This window comes from Lagenorhynchus albirostris, chromosome 2 (genome assembly GCF_949774975.1).
Source record: "Lagenorhynchus albirostris chromosome 2, mLagAlb1.1, whole genome shotgun sequence".
In the NCBI taxonomy this organism is placed as follows: Eukaryota; Metazoa; Chordata; class Mammalia; order Artiodactyla; family Delphinidae; genus Lagenorhynchus; species Lagenorhynchus albirostris.
The window spans coordinates 159,259,037-159,276,456 of NC_083096.1; the positions used below are offsets into that span (position 1 = coordinate 159,259,037).

Sequence of the window (17,420 nt, forward strand, 5' to 3'; positions counted from 1 at the left end):
GGTCTGCTGGCCTTTTAGTTCAAACTCAGCATTGTTTCCTACCTCAAGGGTTGTTCTAAGGCTTGAGTACAGCGATGCCCATTTTAGCACCTGGACAGCTCACGGCACAAGCAAGCTGGCACTCAGTGTGTCAGTCACCCACCTTCCTTCCCTCTGCACTGAGCATGGGCTGGTCCAGAGGAAACACTTGGAAGAGGGGGTTCATGCGCCTCTAATACACTGCTCCCATCTCTCTGGGAGATTCTCAGAGTTCTTCTGGCCGTACTGAACAGCCCCCTTTCTCTCTCCCAGGCCAGAACTGCACGTTCCAACTGCAGGGTCCCAATGGCACCGTTGAGAGCCCAGGGTTCCCGTATGGCTACCCCAATTATGCCAACTGCACGTGGACCATCACAGCGGAGGACCAGCATCGGATCCAGCTTGTGTTCCAGTCCTTCGCCCTGGAGGAGGACTTTGACGTCCTGTCGGTGTTTGATGGGCCACCCCAGCCAGAGAACCTGCGAACCAGGTATCACCCCCTCCTCCCCGTAGCCAACAGCTGGGCCTGAGCCAAGCTTGCTGAGAGGAAGAACCAGGCAGGGTGAATTGTCATCAAGAAAGACCTCTGTTTTTATGAGGCCTGCCCTGAACTCCTCTGTTTTCTTTACGTTTCCCAATTCCTTTCTCCTGCTTAGAAGTTCCCAGCAGGCAGGAAGTTTTGTAGGACCATTGGGAAGACTAGATAGAAAACACACAGAGCAATTCAAGTCTTTCTGTTACAGCTGATTTCGCATGCATATGTGTGTGTGTCTGTGCACACCTTTTGCACACACAGAAATATATCCCTTGGACCCAGCAGATATGAACTGAAGGCTAGTAGCAACTATGTCTTACATCCCCGACTTGAAAACCATCAGTACTTTGTTGGATTTTGCCTTGCATTTGCATGGCTTTGGCTGTGGGTACAGAACTGAGAATTTAGGGAAGTTTCTACCTTTTAAACCGCAGCGCACTCGATAGAAGAGGGAACAATGGAGAGGACGAGACTGCTTTCCCGTGCTTCTGAGCTACCTCCCAAGGGGAGAGTTCACATCAAGGAGGGAGACAGGGAGGAAGGCTCCTCCCACCTCTGCAGGAAGAGCAGACTTTGTGGGGGCAAAGATCAAGGCCCCAGGGTCATAGCTGTCCAGGTTTTGTTGACCTGGTGGCTTTCCGTGCCTCCATGGCAAGACTTGTCCTGGTCCTGCAAGATAACTTTGAGTTCCCAGGGAGACAAAGGGTTCATGGCTTACCAGCCAAGCCCTGGGGACCCCGGGGTCCTCAAGGCTTTGTTTAAGATGCTCTTGGATCAGAGTCACAGACAACATTCCCAGGACTGAGCCAGCCCTCTTCTTGCTTGCTCCCTGCCCTCTCAGGGCAGTGCAGAGGTGAGCTGCCATGTCTGCAGCTGGGATGGGCATCTGGGGCTCCCCTGACTAGTGGTTCCTCTTAGACAAGACCAGGCTTGTCCATCTGCCCTTGACATTGCACAGGGATTGGCACACAGTAGGTGTTCAGTGAAACTTGGGTGGAGGGACTGGAGTGCTCTTCACTTACTCATTCTGCAAATATTTCATGAGCACCTAGTATGTTCCAGACACTGGGTGCTGGGGATGCAGCAGTGAGCAAAACAAAGCTACTGTCTTCAAGGACGTGACATGCTCATTGGGAAGGGGGCAGGCCTGGACTTCAATATGTGAGTTTAGAGTTCAAGGACATCGGGGCTAGAGATATAAAGCTGGGAGACTAGGACTGGTTAGTGCTTAAAACCAGGAGACTGGACAAGGTCACCATCAGATGTCGAGCTCCAGTGACCCCATCGGTGGGGCACCGGCGCAGACCCTTGAGGGATGTTGAAAGACAGAAAGTCAGATCAGGCCAGTGGGGCGGCTGGTTGGGGTGCAGATGACTGGAGGCCTATTCTGCGTCCTGAAGTTCTTCCAGCTCTTTTTTCTCTTTAGGCAGGGTCCACGCACGTGTGGTCAAAGCTCTATCTTCTGCCATTTGAGTTCTCTGGTTCTGAGAGTGAAGCGTGGAAGACCCCCAGAGGTGGGATGGCTCCGGCCGGGAAGGGTGCGGGTTCTGGGACCTAAGGAGGTGGTCCTGGCAGGGGGTCCCTGGATGTATTCCCAGCCAGGGCACAGCCCACTCTGGCCAACCAGCTGTGTTTGAGGAGAAGGCTCCTGGGTTTTGCACCTCCACAAGGTCATCCCTGCTCGGGATCCTCATGCCTGTCATCTGCCTGATGTGCTCATTTTGGTTCATTTCAGAATTATATGGTTTTCCCATACAGCATTTCTACCTCCACACTATCTGGGATCACGTCCGCTTTCTTGTATCTGCTCCCGCGTATTTGCATTTTCTTTCTTTTTACTTACTTAGTCTTGCCAGAAGTTTGCCTCTTTTATTGGTCTTTTAAGAGTCCCAACTCTAGGGCTATCAGTTTTATCCCTTTCCTATTACCTGACTTGTTGACTTCTGCTTTTATCTTTATTCATTCTTCCCTCCCACTTACCTTGGGCTGGTGGTGTGCTTTTGCTGTTTTCATGAACTGAATTAGTTTCATTACCTCTTGTTGGATATTAAAATCATTGAGGCATTTTCCCCTAAGTGCAACCTTGACCATATTGCATACGTTTTGATGATAGTCGTTATTTTTAAAATAAATAATTCTAACTGCAGTTTTGTTCCTTCCTTGACTCTAGGGGTTTTTCCCTCAAAATTTCCAAGTAGTATTTTTTTATACTTAAGAAGTTATTATCTAGTTGTATTGCATTATGTTCAGATTATGATTTCTAGTTTGGAGAAGTTGTTGCCTTTTTTTCTCAGTATGAGATCATTTTTGGTAAACGTTCTGAGTATTTGAAAAGAACACGTATTCTGTGGTGGAAGGGTGAACAAATTCATGTTATTAGTATTGTTTAATTTTTCTCATTTCTTATTTATTGTCTAAGTGATTTTTGTCAAGGATAAGCAACTTATTGTTTTCACATTTTCACTATTATTTTTATCATTTTCTCCCTTTATTTCTAAGTTTTTACTTTACATATGTTGATGTTATTTCTTCAGTATGTCAGTATTTGTAAACATCAGATCTTCAGAGTGAATTATAATTCTTCCAATGTAAAAGTTATATTTATCCCCCTTTTTTGCCTTAAATTCTACTTTGATACTAGTTTTATTATCTTTTGGGTTTGCATTTATCACCCATCTTTGCTAATTTCTCTATTTTTAATATTTCTATGTCATTGTTTTCTATGTATCTTTTAGAGTTTTGCTTTTAAATCTTTCATGAGAGTTTTTACTCTTTAACAGAAAGGTTTAATTCACTCACAATTTTTGGTGATAACTGATGTATTTGTTCTTGTATAATATTTAATACTTTCTGTTTTTAAACTTCCTTACTATGATTTCCGTTTCTCCATCTTTAAGCACAAGTGTTCTTTGCCTCGTCTCTGATTTTTATTCCGCTAGTGGTTAAAGTTACTTCTTGAGAACACATTTTAAGCTATATTTCTCTGTCAGCATCCTGTCTAGTGAACCTTTTTCTTAGTCAGGTCTCACCAGCACTGCATCTTTGTAGAAATTCCTTAGTGTTTGTAGCATGTAGGTGTCTGTCTCTTTTTCCTAGTTTCCCACATGGATATATATAGTCTCCCTTTTTATATACCTCAGACTATTTCCATGACAACTTGGTAGGTCAGGTTGAAGGAGGGTATAACATGTTGCCTTGGCTCTCCGTCTTGAACTGGAAATCTCTCTTAAGATTTTTGTTCTTTTTTGATTTGCTGTCATGAATAGAATTATTTTTCATTATATTTTACTTTTGGATGATTCACTGCTAATATGTAGAAATACAATTGATATTTGTATATTGATCTTGTATCCCGTGACCTGGCTGAACTTCTTATTAATAGTTCTGATAGTTTTAAAAAAATATCTGGGAATAAAAACAGTTTTTGTTCTTTTTCAATCTTTTTTTTTTTGCGGTACGCGGGCCTCTTACTGTTGTGGCCTCTCCCGTCGCGGAGCACAGGCTCTGGACGCGCAGGCTCAGCGGCCATGGCTCACGGGCCCAGCCACTCCGCGGCATGTGGGATCCTCCCGGACCGGGGCGCGAACCCACGTCCTCTGCATCGGCAGGCGGACTCTCAACCACTGCGCCACCAGGGAAGCCCCTTTTTCAATCTTGATGCCATTTATTTATTTATGCTTAATTGCAGCGGATAGAATATTGACTGTACTCAATATTCAATATAATATTGAATAGAAGTGGTGAGGGTGGACATCCTTACCTTGTTCTTGATCTTAAAATACTCAGTCTTTCACCATTAAGTGTGATGTTGGCTGTAGGTGTTTGGTAGATGTCCTTCTAATGAAGGTGTTTAAGCAGAGAATTTTGGCGTGGTCTGGCTGCAGCGTGGAAAATGCGTTAGGGTAGGGGCCAGACTGGTGTCTGCCAGGCCAGGCTAGAGACGGAGGTAACCTGAGCTAGAATAATGAAGAGAGAAGATGGTGTGGGTTTGTGTGATGTTACGGGACAGTGTGGTACTTGGAATTAAGGGTGGGTTTATAGGAATTGTAGAGTGCGAGTATGAAAAAAGGAAGGGGGTGGAGGATGACCCCACACTGTCTGGCTTGGAAGCAGAAAACAAGCTAGGTCAGCCTGACGTGAATTCCAGTCTCCAGGAAAATGCGTTCTCGAGGCATCCCAGGGTATTTTGTGCACTGATGTTTCTCGTCATTCGTCTAGCAGAACAGGTAGGTCACCTCCTCTCACAGTGTTTTCCCGTGAGACAGGAGGGTACGGTGGTGACAGGCAAAGATTTATACCCAGCTGGCTTCTACATTTATTTGCGCCGTGACCTCCGCAAAGTTGGGCTTCTCTGAGACTCATCTATTAAATGGAGGTGACACTGACCCACCTCACAGGGTTGTGTGTATGAGCCACCTCCTAGGATCCCCTGCTGCTCCATAAACATTATTTGCATCTTCCCTGGCCTTCTGCTCTTCTGCTCTGGAGCGCTTTTATGCCTGTCTTGACGCTTCCTCTGTGGCCTGCTCATTAGACTTTTTAGATCTGGGAGATGCAGATGTGGAGGACGGACATCCGAGAAGAGACTGGGCTCAGGGGAAGTCATTCGTTGTGGGTGGCATTGCTCATCCCACGGTAGCCCAGCAGTGGGGCCGGACTGACAAGAAGCCTGCAGTGGGGTTCTCTCTGCATCACTTGGGGCTTTCGTCTCAGACTTGACAGGCGTAAGTTTTGTAATTCTGCTCTTTGAGCATTTTAATGCATTTCTCTTTTCTCCCTTTACCTTCAGTCCTTTTCAATTTATTTATGGATGCATTCCAGCAAAAGGCTGGAGTCACCTCCCTACCCCAATGCTCAGCCGTCTTTCCACTCATCTTTCTCCAGCTGCTAGGTCATGGGTGGTGCTGTGAGCAACAGGCTTCCCTCCTAGTTACATTCTAAGCTCCTTGAGGCTGGGAGTCAAGCCTCCTACCACGTTCGGCTGTGACTGAGCCATGCAGTGATGCACCTGTCTTGCACCTGCAAGACAGTTCCAGCACCTCGCTAGCTGCTTGGCGTAGACAGGTCACTTTGACTCTTATCCTCAGTATCTTCATCCATGAAGTGGATGTATCGGTATCTACCCCATAGGTTGGTTGGTAAGGATTACATTAAATAGTGTGTGTAAACTGATTTGAACTGTAATGAGATATAAACAAAAGAAATACTTGTATGTTGGTAGAAAAAAAATTAGAAAACACAGTTAAGCAAAAAGACACACACACACCCACCACACACACACACCCAATACATTTGTATGACATGAGGTAGAACAGTAGTTTTCAGCTGAAGGTGATTTTGACCCCAAGGGGACATTTGGCAATGTCTGGAGACATTTTTGGTTGTCACAACTGGAGAGGGGCCCTGGCATCTAGTGGATCAAGGCCGGGATGCTGCTAAGTATCCTGCCATGCACAAGACAGCTGCAACAAATGCCAACGGTGCTGAGGCTGAGAAATCCCGAGGCAGGTGATTAAGGAGGAGTGAAGGCCTTTAGCGTCAGACACACCTGTGTGCTAATCCTATTTCTGTCAGTGACCTTGGACAAGTGAGTCAACCCATCTGAGCTTCAGTTTCCTCCTCTGCAGAATGGGGAGCTCTCAGTGATGCTAGGTACTGACAGCTGCATCTGGCATCGTTAAAGAAGAAGTACCAGTAGGCACACTGCACACAGCTTGTTCTATATGCAGATGACATTCATCTCCCAACAACTCCCTTTCTCCAGCAGGAGTTCACAGCCACCTTCTCGAGAGCATCTCACATTTCATCTAGAGCTATTCATAAGCAGCAACATCCCAGGGTGCCAGAAGGCAGCGTCTGGCTGCTTGAAATTAAATTTACAAATAGAAGCTGATCAGGTTCTTCCCATAGTGGATCCGGGTGGGAAATGGGAGTAGGAGCTGGTCCTGAAGGCTGGGGAGCCTGCAGGAGTTTGGAAATTAGCAAGAAAAGAACAAAGAGCCTCTCAGATAATGCAGTGTCAGCCCTGCCTGGATGAATTACTGAAACAATCCCCACATCTCTGCTTTTGCACAATTAGGTGGCCTTTCCATGCTGGCAAACATCCTATTGCATTGCACTTTAAAGTGGGGTGAAGTTTTCTAATGGAACACGAGCAAACATAAGCTATGGCGATGCTGCTAATAAACGACATCACTGTGTACTGGAGGGTTTACAGGGCACTGGTGATAACTGCAGCAGTTAAGCACAGCTAAGCATCCCTTAATTGAGACATTTGGGCTCAAGTTATGGGAAACACTGCAAGTGGTTCCCTCCATTGCTGGCAACACACAGTCTGTCATCAGCCTAAGGTGGAATGCAGTTTTAGTCATTTGGGGCTGGTTGCAGATTTCACTCAACTGGCGTTAGACACCTGTTTGGAAGTTGTAAAAAATCTACAAATTTGTCAGATTTTCTGTCTTCTTTTTTTTTTTTTACATCCTTATTGGAGTATAATTGCTTTACAATGGTGTCTTAGTTTCTGCTTTATAACAAAGTGAATCAGTTATACATATACATATGTTCCCATATCTCTTCCCTCTTGCGTCTCCCCCCAATAACCCTCCCTATCCCACCCCTCTAAGTGGTCACAAAGCACCGAGCTGATCTCCCTGTGCTATGCGGCTGCTTCCCACTAGCTATCTACCTTATGTTTGGTAGTGTATATATGTCCATGCCTCTCTCTCGCTTTGTCCCAGCTTACCCTTCCCCCTCCCCATATCCTCAAGTCCATTCTCTAGTAGGTCTGTGTCTTTATTCCTGTCTTACCCCTCGGTTCTTCATGACATTTTTTTTCTTAAATTCCATATATATGTGTTAGCATACGGTATTTGTCTTTCTCTTTCTGACTTACTTCCCTGTGTATGACAGACTCTAGGTCTATCCACCTCATTACAAATAGCTCAATTTTGTTTCTTTTTATGGCTGAGTAATATTCCATTGTATATATGTGCCACATCTTCTTTATCCATTCATCCGATGATGGGCTCTTAGGTTGTTTCCGTCTCCGGGCTATTGTAAATAGAGCTGCAATGAACATTTTCGTACATGACTCTTTTTGAATTATGATTTTCTCAGGGTATATGCCCAGTAGTGGGATTGCTGGGTCATATGGTAGTTCTATTTGTAGTGTTTGAAGGAACCTCCATACTGTTCTCCACAGTGGCTGTATCAATTTACATTCCCACCAACAGTGCAAGAGGGTTCCCTTTTCTCCAAACCCTCTCCAGCATTTATTGTTTCTAGATTTTTTTTTTTTTTTCTGTACACGGGCCTCTCACAGTTGTGGCCTCTCCCATTGTGGAGCACAGGCTCCAGATGCGCAGGCTCAGCGACCATGGCTCACGGGCCCAGCCGCTCTGCGGCATGCGGGATCCCCCCAGACTGGGGCACAAACCTGTGTCCCCTGCATCGGCAGGCAGACCCTCAACCACTGCACCACCAGGGAAGCCCTAGATTTCTTGATGATGGCCATTCTGACTGGTGTGAGATGATATTGTAGTTTTGATTTGCATTTCTCTAATGATTAATGAAGTTGAGCATTCTTTCATGTGTTTGTTGGCAGACTGTATATCTTCTTTGGAGAAATGTCTATTTAGGTCTTCTGCCCAGTTTTGGATTGGGTTGTTTGTTCTTTTGTTATTGAGCTGCATGAGCTGCTTATAAATTCTGGAGATTAATCCTTTCTCAGATCCTTTATTTGCAAATATTTTCTCCCATTCTGAGGGTTGTCTTTTGGTCTTGTTTATGGTTTCCTTTGCTGTGCAAAAGCTTTAAAGTTTCATTAGGTCCCATTTGTTTATTTTTGGTTTCATTTCTCTAGGAGGTGGGTCAAAAAGGATCTTGCTGTGATTTATGTCATTGAGTGTTCTGCCTATGTTTTCCTCTAAGAATTTGATAGTTTCTGGCCTTACATTTAGGTCTTTAATCCATTTTGAGCTTATTTTTTTGTATGGTGTTAGAGAGTGATCTAATCTCATACTTTTACATGTACCTGTCCAGTTTTCCCAGCACCACTGTCCTTTCTCCACTGTACATTCCTGCCTCCTTTATCAAAGATAAGGTGACCATATGTGCATGGGTTTATCTCTGGGCTTTCTATCCTGTTCCATTGATCTATCTTTCTGTTTTTGTGCCAGTACCATACTGTCTTGATTACTGTAGCTTTGTAGTATAGTCTGAAGTCTGAGAGCCTGATTCCTCCAGCTCTGTTTTTCGTTCTCAAGATTGCTTTGGCTATTCGGGGTCTTTTGTGTTTCCATACAAATTGTGAAATTCTTTGTTCTAGTTCTGTGAAAAATGCCAGTGGTAGTTTGATAGGGATGCATTAAATCTGTAGATTGCTTTGGGTAGTAGAGTCATTTTCACAATGTTGATTCTTCCAATCCCAGAACATGGTATATCTCTCCATCTATTTGTATCATCTTTAATTTCTTTCAACAGTGTCTTATAATTTTCTGCATACAGGTCTTTTGTCTCCTTAGGTAGGTTTATTCCTAGATATTTTATTCTTTTGTTGCAGTGGTAAATAGGAGTGTTTTCTTGATTTCTCTTTCAGATTTTTCATCATTAGTGTATAGGAATGCCAGAGATTTCTGTGCATTAATTTTGTATCCTGCTACTTTACCAAATTCATTGATTAGCTCTAGTAGTTTTCTGGTAGCATCTTTAGGATTCTCTATGTATAGTATCATGTCATCTGCAAACAGTGACAGCTTTACTTCTTTTCTGACTTGGATTCTTTTTATTTCCTTTTCTTCTCTGATTGCTGTGGCTAAAACTTCCAAAACTATGTTGAATAAGAGTGGTGAGAGTGGGCAACCTTGTCTTGTTCCTGATCTTAGTTGAAATGGTTTCAGTTTTTCACCATTGAGGACGATGTTGGCTGTGGGTTTGTCATATATGGCCTTTATTATGTTGAGGAAAGTTCCCTCTATGTCTACTTTCTGCAGGGTTTTTATCATAAACGGTGTTGAATCTTGTCGAAAGCTTTCTCTACATCTATTGAGATGATCATATGGTTTTTCTCCTTCAGTTTGTTAAGATGGTTTATCACATTAATTGATTTGCATATATTGAAGAATCCTTGCATTCCTGGGATGAACCCCACTTGATCATGGTGTATGATCCTTTTAATGTGCTGTTGGATTCTGTTTGCTAGTATTTTGTTGAGGATTTTTGCATCTATGTTCATCAGTGATATTGGCCTGTAGTTTTCTTTCTTTGTGACATCCTTGTCTGGTTTTGGTATCAAGGTGATGATGGCCTCGTAGAATGAGTTTGGAAGTGTTCCTCCCTCTGCTATATTTTGGAAGAGTTTGAGAAGGATAGGTGTTAGCTCTTCTCTAAATGTTTGATAGAATTCGCTGGTGAAGCCATCTGGTCCTGGGCTTTTGTTTGTTGGAAGATTTTTAATCACAGTTTCAATTTCAGTGCTTGTGATTGGTCTGTTCATATTTTCTATTTCTTCCTGATTCAGTCTTGGCAGGTTGTGCATTTCTAAGAATTTGTCCATTTCTTCCAGATTGTCCATTTTATTGGCATAGAGTTGCTTGTAGTAATCTGTCATGATCTTTTGTGTTTCTGCAGTGTCAGTTGTTACTTCTCCTTTTTCATTTCTAATTCTATTGATTTGAGTCTTCTCCCTTTTTTTCTTGATGAGTCTGGCTAATGGTTATGTCCATTTTGTTTATCTTCTCAAAGAACCAGCTTTTAGTTTTATTGATCTTTGCTATTGTTGCCTTCATTTCTTTTTCATTTATTTCTGTTCTGATTTTTATGATTTCTTTCCTTCTGCCAGTTTTGGGGTTTTTTTGTTCTTCTTTCTCTAATTGCTTGAGGTGCAAGGTTAGGTTGTTTATTCGCGATGTTTCCTGTTTCTTAAGGTAGGATTGTATTGCTATAAACTTCCCTCTTAGAACTGCTTTTGCTGCATCCCATAGATTTTTGGTCATCGTGTCTCCATTGTCATTTGTTTCTAGGTATTTTTTGATTTCCTCTTTGATTTCTTCAGTGATCACTTCGTTATTAAGTACTGTATTGTTTAGTCTCCATGTGTTTGTATTTTTTACAGATCTTTTCCTGTAATTGATATATAGTCTCATAGCATTGTGGTCGGAAAAGATACTTGAAACAATTTCAATTTTCTTAAATTTACCAAGGCTTGACTTGTGACCTGCGATATGATCTATCCTGGATAATGTTCCATGACCACTTGTGAAAAATGTGTATTCTGTTGTTTTTGGATGGTATGTCCTATAAATATCAATTAAGTCCATCTTGTTTAATGTATCATTTAAAGCTTGTGTTTCCTTATTTATTATCATTTTGGATGATCTGTCCATTGGTGAAAGTGGGGTGTTAAAGTCCCCTACTATGAATGTGTTACTGTCGATTTCCCCTTTTATGGCTGTTAGTATTTGCCTTATGTATTGAGGTGCTCCTATGTTGGGTGCATAAATATTTACAATTGTTATATCTTCTTCTTGGATCGATCCCTTGATCATTATGTAGTGTCCTTCTTTGTCTCTTCTAATAGTCTTTATTTTAAATTCTATTTTGTTTGATATGGGAATTCCTACTCCAGCTTTCTTTTGGTTTCCATTTGCATGAAATATCTTTTTCCATCCCCTTACTTTCAGTCTGTATGTGTCTCTAGGTCTGAAGTGGGTCTCTTGTAGACAGCAAATATATGGGTCTTGTTTTTGTATCCATTCAGCCAATCTGTGTCTTTTGGTGGGAGCATTTAGTCCATTTACATTTAAGGGAATTATCGATATGTATGTTTCTATTCCCATTTTCTTAATTGTTTTGGGTTCGTTATTGTAGGTCTTTTCCTTCTCTTGTGCTTTTTGCCTAGAGAAGTTCCTTTAGCAGTTGTTGTAAAGCTGGTTTGGTGGTGCTGAACTCTCTCAGCTTTTGCTTGTCTGTAAAGGTTTTAATTTCTCCATCAAATCTGAATGAGATCTTTGCTGGGTAGAGTAATCTTGGTTGCAGGTTTTTCTCCTTCATCACTTTCAGTATGTCCTGCCACTCCATTCCGGCTTGCAGAGTTTCTGCTGAGAGATCAGCTGTTAACCTTATGGGGATTCCCTTGTGTGTTATTTGTTGTTTTTCCCTTGCTGCTTTTAATATGTTTTCTTTGAATTTAATTTTTGACAGTTTTATTAATATGTGTCTTGGCGTATTTCTCCTTGGATTTATCCTGTATGGGACTCTCTGTGCTTCCTGGACTTGATTAACTATTTCCTTTCCCATATTAGGGAAGTTTTCAACTATAATCTCTTCAAATATCTTTTCAGTCCCTTTCTTTTTCTCTTCTCTTTCTGGAACCCCTATAATTCGAATGTTGGTGCGTTTAATGTTGTCCCAGAGGTCTCTGAGACTGTCCTCAGTTCTTTTCGTTCTTTTTTCTTTATTCTGCTCTGCAGTAGTTATTTCCACTATTTTATCTTCCAGGTCACTTATCCGTTCTTCTGCCTCAGTTATTCTGCTATTGATCCCATCTAGAGTATTTTTAATTTCATTTATTGTGTTGTTCATCATTGTTTGTTTCATCTTTAGTTCTTCTAGGTCCTTGTTAAATGTTTCTTGCATGTTGTCCATTCTATTTCCAAGATTTTGGATCATCTTTACTATCATTATTCTGAAGTCTTTTTCAAGTAGACTGCCTATTTCCTCTTCATTTGTTAGGTCTGGTGGGTTTTTATCTTGCTCCTTCATCTGCTGTGTGTTTTTCTGTCTTCTCATTTTGTTTATCTTACTGTGTTTGGGGTCTCCTTTTTGCAGGCTGCAGGTTTGTAGTTCCCGCTGTTTTTGATGTCTGTCTCCAGTGGCTAAGGTTGGTTCAGTGGGTTGTGTAGGCTTCCTGGTGGAGGGGACTAGTGCCTGTGTTGTGGTGGATGAGGCTGGATCTTGTCTCTTTAGTGGGCATGTTCACGTCTGGTGGTGTGTTTTGGGGTGTCTGTGGCCTTATTATGATTTTAGGCAGCCTCTCTGCTAATGGGTGGGGTTGGGTTCCTGTCTTGCTAGCTGTTTGGCATAGGGTGTCCAGCACTGTAGCTTGTTGGTCGTTGAGTGAAGCTGGGTGCTGGTGTTGAGATGGAGATCTCTGGGAGATTTTCGCCATTTGATATGTCGTGGATCTGGGAGGTCTCTTGTGGATCAGTGTCCTGAAGTTGGCTCTCCCACCTCAGAGGCACAACACTGACTCCTGGTTGCAGCACCAAGAGCCTTTCATCCACACGGCTGCTGGTCTCGGACGGTCTCCTGGGGAGGCAGCGGCTGCAGCTGTGCCTCACCTCAGGGTGGGGTGAGGGAGAACACAGATGCCGGCGGTGGCCATATTGGGGAATATTCAGCTGTGCCAACACTCCTGGTGACTGATATCTTGGCCCTTGAGCACCCAAACCTGACCCCACCCAACAGCCTCCAGGCGCAGGTGCTGGCCCTAGAGGCCTCAGGCCGAACAACCACCTGGGTGGGGACACAGCCCCACCCATCAGCAGATCAGCTGCCTAAAGACTCTACTGTTTTCTTATGATTGTGTATTGCAGCAGAGGCCCCTAAAGGACCTGCTTGTTGGATTCCTTAAAAAGTGTGCCTTACACATCAATAGGATTGTCCTTGGAGGATCCTCTCCCCAGAGCACCTTGAGAATGTGCTGTGTGGTCAGGAGGTGGCTGGAGGGACCGATGGGGATGAGGGAGCATTCCTGTTTATGATTGAAACAGAGGGAGGATAGTGGAAAGGAAAAAGGAGTGATGACACCAAGCACCTCTTGTGGGCCAGCCACCATACTAGACATATTCATTCATTCATTCATTCATTCACTCATTGTCATGTATTCAACGTTTATTGAATGCCTGGTGTTGGGGATACAGCAGTTAACAAGACAGCCTCTGCTTTCAAGGAACTTACAATCTTTTTAGGGAGACATAAATAAGCAGGTGAAGGTAGTCCAGGAGGCATGACTGAAGAACCTGACCTATTCTTGGGGAGATATTTGTAGATGTGGATCTATGGGCCTGGGATGCTGTCCCTCCATCTGCCCCTTTGCTTAGTTACCGCTCCCTCATTTTTTATATGTCAACTCACTTGCACTTTCTCACCCGGGGAAACCTCTGAGACACCCCTACTTCTCAACCTGGTCACACCCTCCTGTGATACCCCTGAGATTACTGTGCATCTGTCCTTCGTGGCTGTACGTGTGCGTGTGTGTGATTCTTGGATTTCTACCCATCTCCCTCACGAGACTGTAGGCTCCTTGACTGTTTTATTCTCCACTGCATCTCCAGGGCCTGGCCCATAGGAGGCGCTCAACAAAATATTTATGGAATGAATGAATGAATGCTCTCTGGAGTAAGGGATCCCTGATAGGGCGTGGAAGGAGGGGCTGGGAGAGCGTTTCAAGGCAGGAGAATAGTGTGTGTGCAGGTCAGGGCAAAAGAGAGAGAAAGGCGAGGTGCAGAGGGCTCACTGGTGGTGGAGTGCTGTGGGGAGGTGGGGCCGTCCGTGCCGGATCACCAGGGGCCCTGTATGCCATGCTGGGGAGCTCGCACGTATCTTAAGGGAAGTGGGGACACACCAAAAGGTCCTAAACAGGCAGTAACACGTGTTATGTAATAATTCAACAACAGCCCCATGAGATGGGTAGGATTAATTTTCTTTGCAGAGGTTGAGTAAGCGGCTGAGGTCTCTTAGATACTAAGTGACTCGTGGAGGAGAAGACCGTGGGTCTCCTAGAGCCAGAAACCAGGCTTCCTTCTCCACTCCAAAATGCCTTCGGAATGCTTGGGACTCATTTGCATCCACTCCATTTCCCTTTAAAAAAATTCATGCCATTTTCCTTTTCCAGTTGTTTCTTTAAAATGGTGAAAGTAATGGGAACTCTGCATTTTTTTAAAAAGTCAAGCAGTGCAGCAATGTATAGAGTGAAAAAACACAAGTGCCTCCTTCCCAGGCCCTTGTTCCAATCCCGCTCCCTGGAGGTAACTAACAGTTTGGTGTGCGTCCAATTTCTTCCTAAATAAAGATTCATTAAACTGCCCATGAGGCTTATTGGGACATCCATCAGCCCTTTAAAAATTGTTCTGATGAATTAAGTGTAAACTAATTAGAAACATGGATTCAATTACCCTCGAAACACACAAGGGTTTAATAATTAATAGGAAGAGGGCTTGAGGCCAAAGGCATTATGGATTTTATTAAACCCCTAACATCTGAAAAGTAAATACGTTTGATTCATCCTAAATGCAGGCACATTTGCCATCTGGAGGCAAACCTGTTGGTAGGAGCTTCATATGTAATCGGGAAATTGATCTCTGATTAATAAGGAGTCAGCTGAAGTGTGCAGAGGCCAAGGCCTGCGGATGTAGCTGGATGGGGCTGCAGGGACAGGGCAGCAGCCTGTCTTTCTGGGTGGCCGTAGTCGGTTTTGTTCATGACCTTTCCCCAGGCAAGCTTTGGGAGACCTGCATAGGTCCCCAGTGAGATCACTGACCCTTACTGTGGGCCCAGAGCATCTGGGGACAATACTGGGCCCAGAAACACTGTAGGACATTTGGGGGAACCATTCTGTTTATCCCCTGAATGATGAGTTCTGATGACTTAAATGGACATAGGGGAGGGTTAGGGGGTTGGAATAAATATTTACCTGTTGTGTGCCAAGAGTTTGATGTCCCACATCTCATTCAGTCTTCACAGTTTTCCCAGACATAAGAATTATCACCTCCATCTTTATCGTGAGAAAATACTGAGACTCCAAGAGGCTGCGCGTTTTGGGCGAGCTGTATTCAAATGCCCATTTTCACACAGGTCGGCCCAACCACACTAGGTCTGAAGGGGGCTGCAGAAGGGAGGGAGCAGGGTCTGCCCAGCTTGGGGCCCGGGAAGCCAACTGCGGTGACCCACGGGTGGCCATGTGCCCCATCATCTAATGCCAAAGGGTGGGTTTGGGCAGACGTGGTGGGGCAGGGGTTGGCAGCCGGTGATATACAAAGCCAGGTGGGCAGCAGTGTCGGGGTCCTGAGCAACCTCTCCCTTCACAGTAGGACCCTGTGGTTCAAGGTCAAAGTGAATTTTTGTGGCAAAGCCTCACATTGCTCATTTGCCAAGTCTGCCATTTAATAGCGGCCAAAATGTAAGGCCCCACGGAGCCTGAGCCTTGCGCCAAAAGGCTGTGTTGCCTACATCCCTCCCCATGATCGGTCCTGCCCACCGTGTCACCCGGTGTTGTCAAAGATGCGACATTACTCCAGAATGGAGTTGGCTTCCCCTTGACTCTCATGTGCCCCTTTCTTGCAAGTGGTGGCCGACAGGTGTGTTGCTGAGATAGGAGTGTATCCCCTTCTTTATCCTCAACTCATTCCCTGAACCTTTGGGGCAGCAGAAATCAAGGTTCAAGGGACCCTGGTAACCCAGGGATGTTGTCCTCAGGGTAGAGGCATGTATGGAACCTGTAATTTTAGCATTTGTCAGCAGAAATGGTACCCGAATAAACACCTCCCAAGTACTGAGCTCCTCGTTCCCTTAGAGTTTAAGTAAATATAAAAGAAAACCAATCCTCAGCTTTTAAGTGAACAGAGAGCCAAGTTACTGCTTCCTTGGGTGGGTCTGAGCTGCCACCAGATGTGGTGCCAGGAAACAGGACTGGGGCGGGGAGACCTGGGTTCTGGCCCAGTGTGGCCACTGTGTACTTGTGACTGTCACCAAGTCCCATCCCTTCTCAGGGCCAGCTGAATTTTCCTGATTTATAAATTGAGGACTTACATCTAGGAGAACTCCAAAGCTTCTTCCGGCTATGAAATTGTGTGATTAAGTGTTGCTGGAGGTGTATGTAGAAGGGCTATCACATACTCCTCATCTTCTTGGACTATTTCTGCCATATTCAGGAACCGCTCTTGGCTTTTTCAACAATTTCCCCATTTGTCTTCGGCGTAAGGGTTTATCTCCCAGTGGCCCGTCAAGCAGTGTGTCAGAGAAGGCTAACTGTCCACCATCATTCTCGCTTCTCTTCCGCAGGGCAGCGTTGTCTGTGGGAGGCAGCTGCCCAGCCTGGGTCAATATTTCTCAGCCTCCTTTGCATCGAGGTGGAGCCACGTGACTTAGTGGTCAGTATAAAGTGAATGAAGTCATGTGCACCCCTCCCAGGCATGGCCCAGAAAAGCTCTCTTGCAACTGCTCCATGTCTTTCCCTGGAAACAGGAGATATAAGAAGCCTGGATGCCTGGTTGGCCATATGAAGTAGAAGCCACCCCCTCCCCTGACTGCTGCAGATGGCCTGGATTTTACATAAGTGAGACCTGAACTTGTATACACACTTGGACCTCTGAGAGTCCAGGGTTTGTCTATCATTGTAGCCAGTGCTTCCTTGGTTATTGGAAACTCCGAGTGTTGGCATTTAGGACCTAGATGTAGGTGAGGATTCTAGATAGCAAAGTCCATTAGCTTTCCAGACTTGGCGCTTGTTTTTATTTGCTTTTGGGGAGGTGAAGCTCCTGGACAGTCTGGCCCTGGTGCCTAAAAATGAGGCGGTTGACCCATAAAGTACAATATTTTTTAAAGCAACGTTTTTTTTGTGTGTGTGTGCTCCTGACTTTTGGTGGAATCTTCTTGGCAACAAAATGTGGTTCTGGTTGTGATCCTTCTCTGTCTCACGTCTCCTGCTGCCCCGGCTGAGCACACATGTGGGGTGGTGGTTAAGAGACGGGCTTTGGAGCCAGCCTGCCTCTGCTTCCTACTTGCTGTGTGATGCTGAGGAAGTCACTTGTCTCTGAGTCTCAGTTTCTCAAGTCAACGAACTTGGGATTAGAGGAGTACCTACCCTGTA

General features: G+C 44.5%; 1 protein-coding gene across 1 annotated transcript in view; it reads left to right on the top strand.

Annotated features, from left to right (window-relative positions):
* The window catches only part of CSMD2 (CUB and Sushi multiple domains 2), a 669,690-nt gene that overhangs the window by 62,208 nt on the left and 590,062 nt on the right, over positions 1–17,420 (top strand). The window contains exon 2 of the mRNA XM_060142710.1: positions 292–508. Within this exon, the coding sequence (XP_059998693.1) occupies positions 292–508 (217 nt within the window). The remainder of the gene's footprint in view (positions 1–291; positions 509–17,420) is intronic.